Source organism: Eumetopias jubatus, unplaced genomic scaffold, assembly GCF_037043125.1.
Source record: "Eumetopias jubatus isolate StellerSeaLion01/CBP00866 unplaced genomic scaffold, mEumJub1_p1.0 scaffold_10, whole genome shotgun sequence".
Lineage (NCBI taxonomy): Eukaryota > Metazoa > Chordata > Mammalia > Carnivora > Otariidae > Eumetopias > Eumetopias jubatus.
In genome coordinates, this window is record NW_028274816.1 from 104,847,707 (window position 1) to 104,863,531 (window position 15,825).

A 15,825-nucleotide genomic window follows, 5' to 3' on the forward strand; every position below is an offset into this window, starting at 1 on the left:
TTTACTGACGGGGAAGGCTGATGGGGCAAAGCAGGGATCCGACCAGCTGGCCTCAGAGTCCGATCCTTATTGGGAAGAGAAAAGAGACTGCTTTCCCGACCGAAACCCAGGGGAGCCCTCATTTTCTCCATCAGTGTCTGCACGTCTCTGAGCCCCTAGGCATTTTCTTCCTCTTGGGTCACGGAGTGGCTTCAGCATTCCAGAGTTCCCAATTCTTGGTGCGGGGCCTTGGGCTCACGGCCACCATGCCCATTAGCGGATGATAGGCTCCCTTGACACCTGCTGACTCGGACTGATTGTTGGATACTACTCATAATGACACCTGGCGGGAAGCTCCATCCCATACCCCTGGTCACCGTCCCACAAAATTAACTGAAATTTTGTACCTTTTGACCCCATTTATCCAGATTCTCTGCCTTAGCTCAGACCACTCTCATGGCCCTTCTACCTGCCCATGCCAGAATGGCAAGGAAAAATCCCCATTCCTCTTAGTTCAACTCAAATACATTGGGAGTTTTCCCAAAGAAATGTTTCTCACGTGGGGCACTTGTCTGGCTGTGAGTAGAGCATGTGACTCTTGATTTCGGGGTTGTAAGTTCGAGCCCCACATTGACCGTAGAGATTACTTAAAAATAAAATCTTAAAAAAAAAAGACATGTTTCTCATGAAAGAAATGTAGCCTTATGCCAGCACCGCTCTGTTTTGACTGGTAGTAAGTTTTAAAATCAGCAAAATTCTTCAAAACTGTTTGGCTGTTCTGGGTTCCTTACGTTTCCATAGGAAATTTTGGATAAGCTTGTCAATTTTTGCCAAAAAGACAAAAAATCAGATTTTAATAGGAATTGTGTTGAATCTGTCGTTCAGCTTACAGAATATAGCCATCTTAACAATGTTAAATCCTCTTAAACATGGGTTATCTTTCCATTTATTTAGATCTTTAATCTCTTTCAGCAATGTTTTGTAGTTATCTCTCTACAAGCTTTGATGCTATCATAAACAGGATTATTTTCTTTTTTTAATTGAGGTATAATTGACATCCACTATTTTAGTTTCAGGTGTGCAACACGAGTCCACATTTGTGTCCATGGTGAAATGGTCGCCACAGTAGTTAACATCCGTCACCAAACATAGTTACAGAATCGTTTTCATAGGATGATAACTTTTTAAGATCTACTCTCTTAGCAACTTTCAAAGATGCAACACAATATTATTAACTATAGTCATCAAGTCCTACATGATCCTCATGACTTATTTATTTTATAACTGGAATTTTGTACCTTTTGACCCCATTTACCCATTTTACCCATCCCTAATCCCCCACCTCTGGAAACCACCAGTCTGTGCTCTGTATCTATGAGCTTATTTTTTGTTTGTCTATTTGGTTGAGTTTTTTTTGTTGTTGAGATTCTATATATAAGTGCAATCATATGGTATTTGTCTTTCTCTGTCTAACTTATTTCACTTAACGCCCTCGAGATCCATCCATGTTGTTGCAAATGGCAAGATTTCATTCCTTTTCATTGCCATTCTATATTCCATTGTATATGTAATACCACATCTTCTTTGAAATTGGAATTGCTGCAGTGGGCATGGGGATGCATGTATCTTTCTGAGTCAGTGTTTTCATTTCCTTGGGATAAATACCCAGAAGTAGAATTACTGGGTCATATGGTATTTCTATTTCTAATTTTTTGAGAAACCTCCATATTGTTTTCCATAGTGGCCGCGCCAATTTACATTCCCACCAAGATTTTCTAATTCTTAAAAAAAAAAAATTCTGGGGCACCTGGTTGGCTCAGTCGGACACTTAAGTGTCCAACTCTTGATTTTGGCTCAGGTCATGATCTCAGGGTCTTTGGATCGGGCTCAGTGGGAAGTCTGCTTGTCTCTCTCTCCCTCTGCCCCTCCCCCTGCTCACACTCTTTCTCTCAATAGATAAATAAGTCTTTTAAAAAAATCTTCCAGGGGCGCCTGGGTGGCTCAGTCGTTAAGCGTCTGCCTTCAGCTCAGGTCATGATCTCAGGGTCCTGGGATCGAGCCCCACATCGGGCTCCCTGCTCAGCTGGAAGCCTGCTTCTCCCTCTCCCACTCCCCCTGCTGTGTTCCTTCTCTCACGTCCCCTCTCTCTGTCGCTGTCTCTCTCTGTCATATTAAAAAAAAAAAACTTACAAAAAAATCTTCCAGGGGCGCCTGGGTGGCTCAGTCGGTTAAGCGTCTGCCTTCAGCTCAGGTCATGATTGCAGGGTCCTGGGATTGAGCCCCACATCGGGCTCTCTGCTCAGCAGGGAGCCTGCTTCTCCCTCTCCAACTGTCTGCCTCTCTACCTACTTGTGATCTTTGTCAAATAAATAAAATCTTTAAAAAAATAAAAAAAGCTTCCAAAATTATTCTGAATTTAGTATTTATCTCAATTTCTAATACAATCATATTTATGAGTATCCTTAATTTAAATTTAAAAGAGACTAAATTCACATTACATACAATTAACTTTTTTAAATGTACAATTCAGTGGTATTTAGTGTGTCCACAATGTTGTCCAACCACCAGCTCTCTCTAGTTTCAAAACTTTTTTTATCACCCCATAAAACACCCTATACCTATTAAGCAGTCTCTCCCAATCCCCACTGCACCCCATTCCCTAGTAACCTCTAATCTGTCCCTATGGGTTTTTTTCACTCTAGATATATATCATACAAAAGAAATCATGGAATTTGTGACCTTTTGTGTCTGTCTTCTCTTAGTATAATTTTTTCAAGGTTTATCCAAGTTATAACATGTACCAGTACTTTGTTCCTTTTATGGAACAAATAATATAGCATTTTATAGTATGCATATACAATGATTTATTTATCTGTTTATCCATTTATGGACAATAGCCTTGTTTCCACCTTTTGGCTGTTATGAATAATACTGCTATAGACATTCATGTACCAGTTTCTGTGTGGACGTATGTTTTCATTTCTCTTGAGGATATACCTAGGCGTGGGATTGCCAGGTCCTATGGTAATTCTAGGTTTAATTCTTTGAGGAACCACTGAACTATTTTCTACAGCAACTGTGCTAGTTTACATTCTCACAGTGTCCCTATTTCTCCATGGCCTTACCAACATGTGTTGTGTTCTATTTTCTCGATTTAAGCCATCCTAGTGGGTGTGAAGTGGTATCTCACTGTGGTTATAATTTGCATTTCCTTAATGAGCCACAAAAATAGAAAAATAAAGAAAATTAATTTAAAAATTATAAAATTAATAAAACTAAAATTTAGTTCTTGGAAAAGATGAAATTAGCAGAGATTTAGCTCTCTTTTTTTCTTGGCCAGTCTAGCTAAATATTTGTCAATTTTGGTGACCTTTCCAAGAATCAACTTGTAGTCTTATTTATTTTCTCCATTTTTTTCTACTTTCTATTTTATTTATTTCCACGCTTATCTTTATTATGTCCTCCCTTTGGCTTGCTTTAGGTTTAGTTTGCTCTTCTCTTTCTAGTATCTTAAGGTGAAAGGTTAGGTTATTGACTTGAAATCTTTCTTCTTTTTTTTAAAGATTTTATTTATTTATTTGAGAGAGAGAGAGAGAGAGAGAGAGAGCACATGAGAGGGGGGAGGGTCAGAGGGAGAAGCAGACTCCCTGCTGAGCAGGGAGCCCGATGCGGGACTCGATCCTGGGACTCCGGGATCATGACCTGAGCCGAAGGCAGGTGCTTAACCAACTGAGCCACCCAGGCACCCTCTTTCTTCTTTTCTAATACAGATATTAACAGCTACAAATTTCCCTTGAAACACGGCTTTGGCTGCATCCCATACACTTATATGTTGTATTTTTGCTTTCATTCATTTTAAGGTATTTCTAATTTCCCTTGTGATTTCTCCTTTGACCCACTGATTATTTAGGAGTGAATTTTTCTATTTCTACATATTTGTGAACTTCTCACTATTTCTTCTGTACTAATTTTTTTAAAGATTTATTTATTTATTATTGGGGGGAGGGGGAGAGGGATAGAGAGAATCCCAAGCAGGCTCCCCCACTGAGCATGGAACCTGATGCAGGGCTCGATCTCACAACCCTGAGATCATGACCTGAGCTGAAATCAGGAGTCAGATGCTTAACCGACTGAGCCACCCAGGCACCCCTTCTGTTACTAATTTCTGATTTAATTCCACTGTGGTTGGAGAACAAACTTCATGTGATTTCAATCCTCTTAAATTTATTGACGCTTGTTTTATGGCCAACATATGGTCTATCCTGGAGAATGTTCCATGTGCACTTAAGAAAGATGTGTATTCTGTTGTTGGATGGAGTTTTCTTCTTTTTAAAAATATTTTATTTATTTATTTGACAGAAAGAGAGAGAACACAAGCAGGGGGAGCAGCAGAGGGAGAGGGAGAAGCAGACTCCCCACTGAGCAGGGAGACCGATGCGGGGCTTGATCCCAGGACCCTGGGATCATGACCTGAGCCAAAGGCAGACCCTTAACCGACTGAGCCACCCAGGCTTTTGTTGTTAGAAGCATATATATTTATAATAATTTTATCTTCTTGATAGACCCTCTTATCATTATAAATGTCCTTCTTGTCTCAAGTAATAGTTTTTGTCTCCTCAATATCTGTTTTGTCTCAAACTTGCACAGCTACTCTACCTCTCTGTTGGTAACTCTGTATGGCATCTATTTCCATCCTTTTAAACATTTTTGTGCCTTTGAACCTAAATTTCTTATAAACAGCATGTAGTTCGATCATGTGTTTAAATCTATTCTGCACTCCCTGCCTTTGATTGGGCTGTTTGCCCCATTTACGTTCAATGTAACTACTGAGAAGATTTATGTCTGCCATTTTGCTATTTTTTTCATGTCTTATGGGTTTCTTTTTTTGTTTTCTGTTTCTTGATTCCTGCCTTCTTTTGTTAAGATAGATATTTTCTAGTGTATTTAAAAAAAAAGATTTTATTTATTTACTTGAGAGTACAGAGGGTGAGGGAGAAGCAGATTCCCCGCTGAGCAGGAAGCCTCATGCGGGACTCAATCCAAGGACCCCGAGATCATGACCTGAGCGGAAGGCAGCTATTTAACACACTGATACACCCCTAGTGTATATTTTTAATTCCCTGTTTCATTTACAGCGTTTTTTGGAATTATCTTCTTAGGTGTTGCCCTGGGCATTACAATTAGCAGCATCTTCACTTAACACAATATAGTTTGCATTTGGGGCGCCTGGCTGGTTCATTCAGAAGATGAATAGTGTGTGACTCTTGATCTTGGGGTCATGGGTTCGAGCCACACGTTGGGTGTAGTGGTTACTAAAATAAATAAATAAACAAATAAATAAACTAAAAAAATATAGTTTGGATAAATACTAAGTTAATTTTAATAGTGTATAAAAACTCTGCTTCAGTCTAGCCCCATTCCCTCCCCACACCTTTGTACGACTAATGTCATACAGATCTCATCCATAGAGGTTATAAGCAGATTATAAAACTGCCGACACAATTTATAATTATTGTTTTATGCAGTTGCCTTTTATTTATTTTTTTAAATAATGGGTCTGAAATTTCATTTTATTTTAAAGTAGGCTTCATGCCCAATGTGAGGCTTGAACTTATGACCCCGAGATCAAGAGATGCTTTACCAACTGAGCCAGCCAGGCACCCCTAGGCAGTTGCCTTTTACATCCAAAGCCTAATACAGCCTGGAGAAGGTATCCCAATGGGCAGGTAACCTTAAACTTATGTCCTTTCTCTGGGCTTAGATTTATCCCGGCTCCACCAGCTTATTAGCTGTGTGACCTTGGACAGGTCATGTCATTTCTCTGTGCCTTAGTTTCCTCCTGTATAAAATGGAGATAACAATGATGCGGAGCTCCAAAGTGTTGCAGGACTGAGTTGGGACTTGGGGCCTGTGTGAGCCCACAACACTAGCAGTGAGCTAATTTGCCAAACAAAAACAACCTGGGGGTAGGGGAGGGTAGAGAAAGGAAGGAGGATTCAGTGAGTGAGCTCTACCCAGCTCCAGGGCTCTCCCCTAGGTTCTCTTAGAGGAATGTCACCTGCTTTTCCTACAGGACGCTCATCAGAGGCAGCCTGGAAGCTGGCAATGGTACCTCTAGAACCATGACATTGAAGAAAGCCCATCCCATGTTGTAAACTTGCACGTGTGGGATAAGACAATGGACAAAACCCATTCTTGTTCTCTCTGGATACTGCATGGGCCTAGAGTGCCCCTGGTGACAGCCAGCCGGGATGGGCCTATCAGTGGCCTGGGCCTTGCCCAAGCCTCCTGTCTGCTGGGCAGCACCTCTGGACCTTTCTGAAGGTCTAGGCAGGCCTGAGAAGGAAGGTGCCTGTGCACCTACCTGGCCTCTAGAGGAATCCAGAAAGCCTCTAGAGGAATCCAGAAACGGCAACCTCTTGCAGCAATGAGGGTCTGCCACCCTTCCGGCTTGTATCCCGTGCCCATGTCATTGCTCATGCGAGTCCCCAAGGATACCTACAAAGCTAGCAGGAGGCAGAGGTGTGTCTCCACTCAGCCAGTACCCGGTCCAGCCCCTCCCACTTTTCCCCTCGCAGCTCCACTCCTGCCCTTCCCTCCTTCCGAAACAAGCGACACAGCTGACTCGTGCCTCAAGGAAGGCCATTTATTTCCAAGATAGAGACTATACTTTTAAGACAGGACTTTTCAGAAGCAGGAAATCTTAGTTGTCGCCTAGAGAGGTGTGTCAAGGACACAGTGAAAGGAGACATGCGCACGTGGGGCCAGAGGCTTATCCAACACTGTTACAACACTTTTTTAAATGAGCAAAACATCTTTAAAAATCCTTATAAATTCTTTATAATATGTTACACATTTAGAGACAATATTTACAATAAAAGGATCAGGGAGGGAGAAGAGAGAAATCTACTTTACAGCAAATCTTTGCATAAAACAAGAGGACCGACAGACGTGGCAGTGGGGTTCACAACCCCACCCGGGCTTCCCTGGAATAAGTGAGGGCATGTGTGGGGAGTCCTGGTGGTCTGAGGTCTATTTACAAAGTGTGGGAAGAAGAGGGGGCTGGGTCCCGCCCATCCTGAAGGAACAGCCCAGCTCAGACCCCATAAATCAGTGTGCGCGTGTGTGTGTGTGTGTGTGTGTGTGTGTGTGTGTGTGTGTGACAGAGAGAGGAGGGAGAGAGAAAGAGAGTGAGACACCAGGGATGTTTCCTACGCCCCCTCCTAAAGAAAGAAGGTGGGGTCTGTGTGCCTGAGGTGTGGCAGAAGCAGGCACAGCTGGAAGAAGGAAAAGACAGGCAAGGGAGGCCTGGGGAAGTGGTGGGGGGGGAGGGGGACCCTGGACCCTCCCCTAAGTCTCTGGGGAACGGGCAGCTAGCTCCCCATGGTCAACACGCTTAGTGAGGGTGGTTTAAGGGTTGGCAAAAAGTTGGTGAGGGGAGTAACCTTGGTAAGAGTCTCAGTCCTGCCTCTGTGGAGCAGCCCTAACTTCCTTCCCTGGCTCTGACAAGCAGCAGGGGCAGGATCCCTGGAGGCAGCAAAGGCAGGGCGCCCTGGTGAGCGTGGTGGGGCAGGAGTGGCAGAAGTTGCTGCGGAAACACCTTCTGACAGTGACTCGCGCCCTGGCTACACAGGCCCCCTTTCCCCCAGGGACACCACCCTGCTCCGTCTCCTCTCCCCTGGCATACATTCACCCCCTTCCCCTCAGCGAGGAGCTGGGAGCTGGGAGCTAATGGACAGGGGCAGAGGAAAGAAGCCAAGAGCCAGCATCACCCTGTGTCTTTCCTTTAGTCTGAGACTTGGGGGTTCCCTACCCACACTCCATGGCCAACAAGGGTCTCTAAGTGCAGACACAGAAGGGCCCACTCTGTCACAGAGCCCCTAGCAGCCTGGCCCCTCTCGTCTCCCCCACTCCTGTTACCTCCGGGGTCCCCCCCCCCAACTGCTCGTCCAGCCGGACCTTCTCGCCTGCCCACCTCCTGGCCGTCCCCGCACACAAACTAGGGAGGCGCGGCCTGCAGCGCCAGACGCACCGGGGGGCAAGAGGAGAGGGGGTGCAAGCCAGAGAAAACTGGGGGAGGGCGGCCGGTCACAGACACTGGTGGAGGCGGGAGGCGGCCGAGCGGCGCGGGGGCTGGCTCTGCAGGGCCGCCGGGTTCCCGGGCGGCAGCGAGGCCGCGGACGACGGGGCCCGCGCCTTGGTGGACTCCAAGCTGCTGAGGCCCGAGTCCTTGTTGTCGCTGTGCGCCCGAGGGCCCGCGGGCTCCGGGGGGCCGCCGCCGCCCAGCTCCTTCCACTCGTTGAAGTTGAGGTCGGTCAGCGGGCTCTGCACCACCACCGTGTGGCGCCGCCAGCTGCTCCGGCGCCGCCGCGTCTCGGGCGACAGCGGCCGCCGCAGCCGCACGGCCAGCATGTCGTCGGCGGTGCCGCGGAGGCGCAGCCGCAGCGCCTCGATGCGCGACGGCCGCGAGCCCAGCGCCGCCACCGCCGCGGCCGCCGGGGGGCGCAGCGACTCCTGGCTGCTGGACGAAGCCGAGCCCGGCGGCTCCGCGGCGCGGGGACCGCCCCGCCCGGCGCCCGCGCCCTCGGCGTCCGGGCGGCTGCGGGCCAGGCGGCGGCGCGCCAGGGTGTCGCAGGGCATGAGGCGGTGCGAGCTGAAGGACGGCCGGCGCGCCGGGCGCCCCCCGGGCCCCGCGCCGGCCTCCGTGTCCGTCTCCACGTGGCTCAGCTCGCTGCGCTCGTCGTCCGCCTCGTCCCCCGCGCCCGGCCGCCGGCCGCCCGCGCCCGAGCACACGCTGCGGTCCATGGTGGACAGGGTGGAGTAGCCCGAGACGATGGAGCGCGTGTCCGCGGCCGGCCGCTCGTCCGGCGCCGCCGGGGGGCTGAGGCGGCCGGGGGCCTCGGGGGCGGGGGCGGCGGCGGCGGCGCCGCCCGGCAGCGGCCCCTCCGGCTGCTCCCGCGCCCCCGGCGCCCCCGCCTCGGGCTTGTGCGCCTCCTGCTCCGAGTCGTCGTCGGTGCTGCTGCCCAGCCCCCGCGCCTCCCGCCGCTTCTTCCGCTTGCGGTTGACCGCCGAGATGAAGGAGATCGCCAGCATCTCCCGGGCGTACGGCTCCTTCTTGGGGGCCCACGAGCCCTGCGCGGGAGACAGGCCAGAATGCAGGAGGCGCCCCCGCACCGCGGCACCCGGCCGCAACGGGGTCCGGCCCCGCGCCCCCGCCGTTCCTCCCCGAGGGCTGTGCCCGCGGCAGCGTCACTACCCACCCGGTCCCCACCGAGGAGCCAGCCAACCCCGCAGCCCCCTCAGCACCCGCTCTGGCCTCAATCCAGAGACTCTCGGCTCTTTCCTGTGAGCTGGGCGCCGGTCCCTCACCTCCGCCCACCTTCCCCTCCATTCCCCATGCCCAGCGCTAGCGAAAGCCTTTAGACACGGCTCTGGTGATAAGAGTCTCTCAACAGGGAATACACTTGACAGTTTGAACCCATTTCACATAGACTGTCCCGGATGATAACCACCAGATCCTGGCGGGGACCTCCCTCCGACGGCGGCTTCTACCCCTTCCATCTCCACTCACCCCCACCTGGGAAACCTGCCTTTCCACCTACTCCGTATGTATGGGCCTCTCCAGGGCAATGGGCCCAAGTTCACTTCCCTTTCCCACTGCAGCCCACGGGCGGGCGTTTCAGCCAATCCACCAGCGCGCCACCCACAATCGGCATCCCCATATCAATGGAGCCCTCAGCTCTGCCGCCAGGAGAGGCCGCAGGATCCTGCACAATCCGAATCCGACGGTCTGGATGGATGCTGCTCCCAAACACTGATTTCCAACCCCACGCTGGGCACCTTCCCGCCCCGTTCTCACTGCTAAGCCCTGTGGGTGTTTTCTTGTCCTAGCCTTCCTGGATGCCCCAGCAGAGCCCATGCTGCCCATCACTGGCCAACACCAAACTATCCCTTGAACTCCAGAACTCTTCTTCCAACTGCAAGACCCCCTCAAACAAGGTTTCTGCAGGCACCCGAAATTCACCTATCTGCAACTGCACTATGCCCCCACGCCCTGCCCCAAACCACCTGCATTCACGTTCCCCACCTTAAGGTGAGATTCTCTGCCTCCTCCCTCTCCCCTGCTTCTTCTCAATTCTCCCGAAGTGACTCGCAAAGCCAGCCTATCCTCACCATCCTCTTTTCAGGCCCTCACACGGCCTTTTCTGGGCCTTTCTGCCCTCTCCTGATAGGACTCCCTGCCTCCACCTTTGCCTTACCCCAGTCCCTCCTCCCCTAGAGCAATCAGTCCTTCTAAGACTAGGTGGGAATCTGATCACCTCCAGACTCTGCAGGGCACCTCCACCCCCACCAGGATGAAGCTCAGACACAGGGCCCTTCACAATCTGGTCCCAACTTTCCCAGCCTAGGGCCCTCCCTACCCCAACCCCAACCCAGCCTACACTCCAGCCAGACTCACCTGCATGTTAACACTGGCAGCCCTTAGCCACCGCCCCCCAGCCCACCCTATGTGCTGGGTGTGCTCTAAATCCTCCTACTAGGCCCAGCTGAAACAGGGCAGCCTCCGTGCGGCCGCCTCTCAGCCCTTGCCTCGCCCTTTGAAAACACAGCTGCACCTGCTCTTCTCCCATCAGGATAGGTCTGTTTCCACGCCATCTGCATCAAATCCTGAGCTCCTTGAGAGCAAGGTCTGTGGCTTATTTGTGTTTGCATCCATGACCCCTAGCGCCATGCCTGGCACATAACAGATGCTCAATAAATGTTAAGTGAAGGACTCATGGGTGAATGCAGTCCCCTCAACACAGGAAGCCCTGAGGAAGCAGAGGCTGAAACTGCTCCCCCTGCTGGGCTGGAATGGCCTGCCCTGTGACCCCTCCTCACAGGCCACCTCCTGGTTCAGCCACAGAGCTAATACTGAATGGAGACCCAGAGAAGCCTCGCATGGCCCCCGCAATCTACCATACTCTCTCACATCAGCTAGTTCTGAAAAAGGTGACGCACGTCAGGGAGTCAGGATTCAGAGGCACGTGGCTCCTGGGCCGTGGCTGTCAACAGGGCTCCTGAAGGCAATCCCTGGAGTTGTGCAATATGGGGGCTCTGCTGTGATCTCCCCGAGGCACAGGGTGGCCAGTGCCACTTTCTCATCTGGCCAATGCTCTCGGAGAGACTTGAGAGGCCACTAGGACCATCTGATCAAATTATCCTCTCCTCCTGCTAGTTACAGAAGCAGTGAGGTCATGATGGTCCCTTCCAGGAATGCAGAGGTCAGTACATGCACAGAAAGGTCAAGGGGTCAGCCCAGGAGAGGCTATGGGAAGCCAGGAGGCTAGCAGGAGCAATGGATGGAAGTAACATGGAGCTAGGCTCAGGTCACTGTGATGAACTTGCTCCCTGTCACAGCAATCTTCTGATGGAGTGAGCTCCCTGCCCCACAGGTGTGCAGTCAGAGGTTCTATGGAGAGGTTGCAAGGACCTCTGTCCCAGACTAAAGCGGCCTTCTTTCTTTCTGTCCAGTACACTCTTCTTCTTTTTTCTTTCTTTTCCTTTTCTTTCTTTCCTTTTTTTTTTTTTTTTTTTTTGAGAGAGACAGCGAGCGTGCAAGTAGGGAGGGGAGGAGCAGAGGGAGAGGGAGAGAGAGAATCCCAAGCAGGCTCCACGCCCAGCGCAGAGCCCGCCACGCGGCTCTGACGACCACGAGATCTTGACCTGAGCCAAAATCAAGAGTTGGACACTTAACTGACTGGGCCCCCCAGGCGCCCCGCCCCCCCCACTACATTCTTCTGATATATGATGAGCATCTACTTGGTGTCGGGCACACTGGGCTCACTGGGACCCTGGCCAATGCTTGGAGACCCAGACCGAAACGAGTCCAGTTCGATCACCAATGTTTTGTGATTTCACCCACTACTACAGACAGAATTGTGTCCCCCTCCCCGAAGCCATCTGCTGAAGCAAGCCGGACCCCCCGTGTATTTGGAGATGGGGCCTTTGGCGGGTAATGCAGCCATGGCCTGATGGTGGCATTGGTACTGTTACACAGACCCCAGAGAGCTGGTGCTGTTGCTCTCTGTCTCTGCTCTAGGAGGACAGAGCGAGAAGGCAGCCATCCACAAGAAAGGAAGAGAGCTCTCAGCAGAAACTGACCATGCTGACACCTTGATCTTGGACGTCTAGCCTCGAGAACTGTGAAGAAATAGATGTCTGTTGTGTAAGCCACCCAGTATGTGGCATTTAGTTACAGCAGCCCGAGCTGACCAAGACAACCCCCTTGGCCATCCAGCTCTAAGAGTTGGGCAGCCATGCTCGCCTAATGGCTCTGTCTCAGAAGGCAGGCTCTGAAGCAGCCAGGACTAGCTGGCTGTGAGGGCTGGTTCAAAGAACCAGCTCTGGTTTCATTGATTTTCTCGATTGTTTTCAATTCATTGATTGATGCTCTTGTCTTTATTCTTTGCTTCCTTCTGCTTGCTTTGGGCTCTCCAAAAAGCATAGTTACTGTAGCAAACATAGCTGTCGGTTCCCATATCCCCATAAATGGGGATAAATATCAGGCCTCATTTACAGATGAGGAAGCTGAGGGTCACAAAGAGGTTAAGCAACTTGCCCGATGTCCCGAAGCTACTGAGTGGTGGAGCCAGGACTCAGTCCCAGGACTGTGTGTGCTTCTGACCACTGGGCACGCTGCCCCCCGGGCGTCTAACTCCCAAGCGAGATCCTTCTCTTCCCCCAGACGCCTCCCGAAGCCCTGCCAAGGTGAGTAGCTTCTCTGCTAACCTCGTACACACAGTCCTTCCCACCTGCCTTCCTAGTGACCAGCAACCTTCCTCAGGGCCACGGGCACTTCTCCCAATTCCTTTGACCAAAAAGCAAAGAGCGGGCTGGCCTGGACAGGGATAAAGCCTTCAGAATGGCTTTGGCACTCACCTTGGACTTGGCTGAACTGCAGGTGGTGGAATCTGTTGGGGAGAGTGAGAAGTAAAAATGAAAGTTAATTTGGGGCAGGAGGAGGCTGTCTTGTGAACACGATTCCCTCTCCTCGGAGGCTTCAGAAACCAGGGAGTTCAGACACCTGAGCTCTCCCCAGGTCCTGGGAGTGTGATGGGCTTCTGATGTCATTTCCTGTGGGACAGGGATGGAGGGGCTAATGATGTCAATCACCACTTCCTTTTGAGGCAGGAAATGACATCAGGCTGCCAGTCCCTAGACCCTCATTTGCCAGGGTCAAGGGCAAGCGGTGCGGGGTTGGGGGGGCTTTTCTTTGGGCCTAGTTCCTCTCCCCTCCCCTCCTGTCCCTGTTACTCTGAAGCACTGGAGAGAAAATACCAAATACCAGATGCAGTCCACAGAAACCACAATGAAACACGGCAAATCACAGATGCTCTGAAGGAATGGAGACCACACAGTGCATGGACAGGTGGGGGCCCTACATCTACCTCCACCCCACCCCAGCTCCAGGACAGGAAGAAGACGACGGGCCCTGTGTAGGATGGAGTATGGGGCAGACAGCAGGTGGGCGGGACATAGGAGGTAGAGTGGGCTGGTGATTTCGGCTTTGCTAAGCTCCAGCTCCAGACTCCAGGTCAATCTGCCCTGATGGGGCAAGGCCCCTGTTTATTACCAGAGTTATGAAGAAGAATAAAACTGTTACATCCATGGTACTTGGGTCCCACTCCCTTCATATCATTGGGGTGGAGAAGGAACCAGAAGCCAATCCTGGCGGGGTGTTCTCCAGGCTGCTCTAAGGACCTCCCGGGGTCTGATGGGGCAGCGCACAGGCACGGTTAATCCACACTCTCTGGCAAGCAAGCGAGTCCTCCTCCCCAGCCCTCCCCTGCACACAGTGAGAAGGGCAGATGGCCGACCACACAGCGAGACACACGGGGCAGGGGTGCGGCAGCAGGTGATTAGAAGAAACGGGGGGCTCCTCTCTGCCACCCCCTCCCACCTTGTCCTCTGGCCCTTCCTCAGCCTGCCTCTGGGGACTAGGGGTGCTGTGGAATGCCTCCGTCAGAGACAGGAGCAGCTAAAACACTGAGGGGAGCTCCTCCATGGGGCAGGACAAGTTAGTGCCTTGAGCCAAGAAGGGACTGCTCTGGGCTACTCTGTTCGAGGCTCTACGCCCAGAAACAGGACTAAAGGGCTGAGTGACCAGGGGCTCTGGTTTCAGACACGGGAAGAGCCGGCCCTTGGAGGCAACTGAGGCAGGAGCTGCAGCTATAGAGGGGCTTCTGGGGGTGACGTCACCCGTGTCTAGACAGGCTGGGTCCTCCTTACAGCCAAGCCTCCTCCTGTCCGGATAACCCGAAGTGGCCGGGCTCGGCACAGAGAGAAGGCCAGGGTCTGGGGATTGTGGGGGGGCAACATGCGGTGCCCAGACTTCCTGGCAAGGGGATAGGATCTGCCTCCAACAAACCTCCTTCCTCCCGAGAAGGGGCTTTCAGATGGGAGGGTTAGGGTGGGGGTAAGTTGTTAACAAGCGTGGGGAGCTGGTATGTCACATCGGGGTGCTCACAGCCCGGGACCTTTCTGCGTGCCCCTCGGGCCTGCCCAGCCTTCTTATAATCACCCGCCACTGTTAGTGACCGAGGCCGCAATGCCACACTGTACCCTTTAAATCTCCAACAGGTCCGCTGGAGGAGGGGAAGGAGAGAAGAGAGGGGCAGGGTCCAGGGGTGGGAGGAGAGCACAGGGAGAAGAGACAGGAGGGTGGAGGGGTACAAGGAGAAAAGGAAGAAAAATTAAAAAGAGGAAATATGCCCAGAAGGACACAGCCCGTGAGAAATAAAAAGCTCAGGAAGGAAACCAGTGAAGGAGGGTGAACAAAGCCCCTACCCAGCCCCGGGGGCCGCTGAGCAGACAAGGAGGCGGGCGCACAGGCAAGCCAGACCTCCCTAGAGCGGAGAAGACCCTGCCACAGCCCAGTCTCGGTGGTGGGGCGCAGGGAAGGGCCCCACTGGGGCAGAGCAGGGAAACTGGGCATCTGGCCAGGCATCTGGGACCCTGGGGAGTGCGGATCCCACCCCCACCCCCCACCCCTTCCCAAGCCCGGGCACTCACCTGAACCTGGGTCACCAGGGGGCACTGTCCTGCCAATGTTAGGCAGGAGGTACTCAATGTTGGGCACTGACTGAGGCTCCTTGTCATCCACAGGAGTCTGCAAACAGGAGGAGGGTCAGCCAGCATGCCCTCAGATGGCCAGACTGTGAATCCCGCAAAACTGGGGTAACCTGAAGGCAAGGCCCATGACTCCTCCATCAGACCGGGGCTCACCAGGGCAGCTGCTGTCTCTCTCATTGGTCAGGCACTCTTGAGGGCAGGTCCCACATGTCCCCCATTAGACTGTTTTGTGCCTTCTCCAACACCTTGATTGAACCCTCAAAGGCTGGAGCTGCTCCCTCAGCTGAAGGCAGGAGCTGTGTCTTCCCCATCAGACTGGACCTTCCTAAGACCTGTATCCTCCAGATAAGACTTGGACTCAGTTTCCTTAGGGTAAGGCTTATATTTCCCCCCTTAGACTGGGGGCTCATGAAGGCAAGGATTGTGTCTCCCATTAGATTAGAGGCTCCTGAGGAGAGGGTCTATGTTTCCTCCATCAGACTGGGAAGCCCCAAAGACAGGGACCTTCCCCTGCTTGAGTCTTGCTGCCTGCCCCCTCCTGGCCCCCAGCCTGGGACGAGGGCCCACCTCAGCTCAGACCCAGCCCCGCCTTCCCTCTGCATCACTTACTCTCTCTCCCTTGTCCTCATCATCGCTGAAGAACCAGTCTGACTGCAGAGGAGACAAAAGGAAGTGAACTCAGTGTGGAAAGGGGCTGAGGGAAGACAGAGACACAGGCTCCTGACCTGCATA

At 51.9% G+C, this 15,825-nt stretch overlaps 1 protein-coding gene across 1 annotated transcript in view; it reads right to left on the minus strand.

Annotated features, from left to right (window-relative positions):
- Positions 1-7,149: 7,149 nt before the first annotated feature.
- Positions 7,150-15,825, minus strand: part of ARHGAP23 (Rho GTPase activating protein 23) — a 69,340-nt gene continuing 60,664 nt past the window's right edge. Inside the window, 4 exon segments of the mRNA XM_028089859.2 lie at positions 7,150-9,111; positions 12,901-12,932; positions 15,034-15,130; positions 15,703-15,744. Of these exon segments, the coding sequence (XP_027945660.2) occupies positions 8,068-9,111; positions 12,901-12,932; positions 15,034-15,130; positions 15,703-15,744 (1,215 nt within the window). The 3' untranslated portion in view covers positions 7,150-8,067.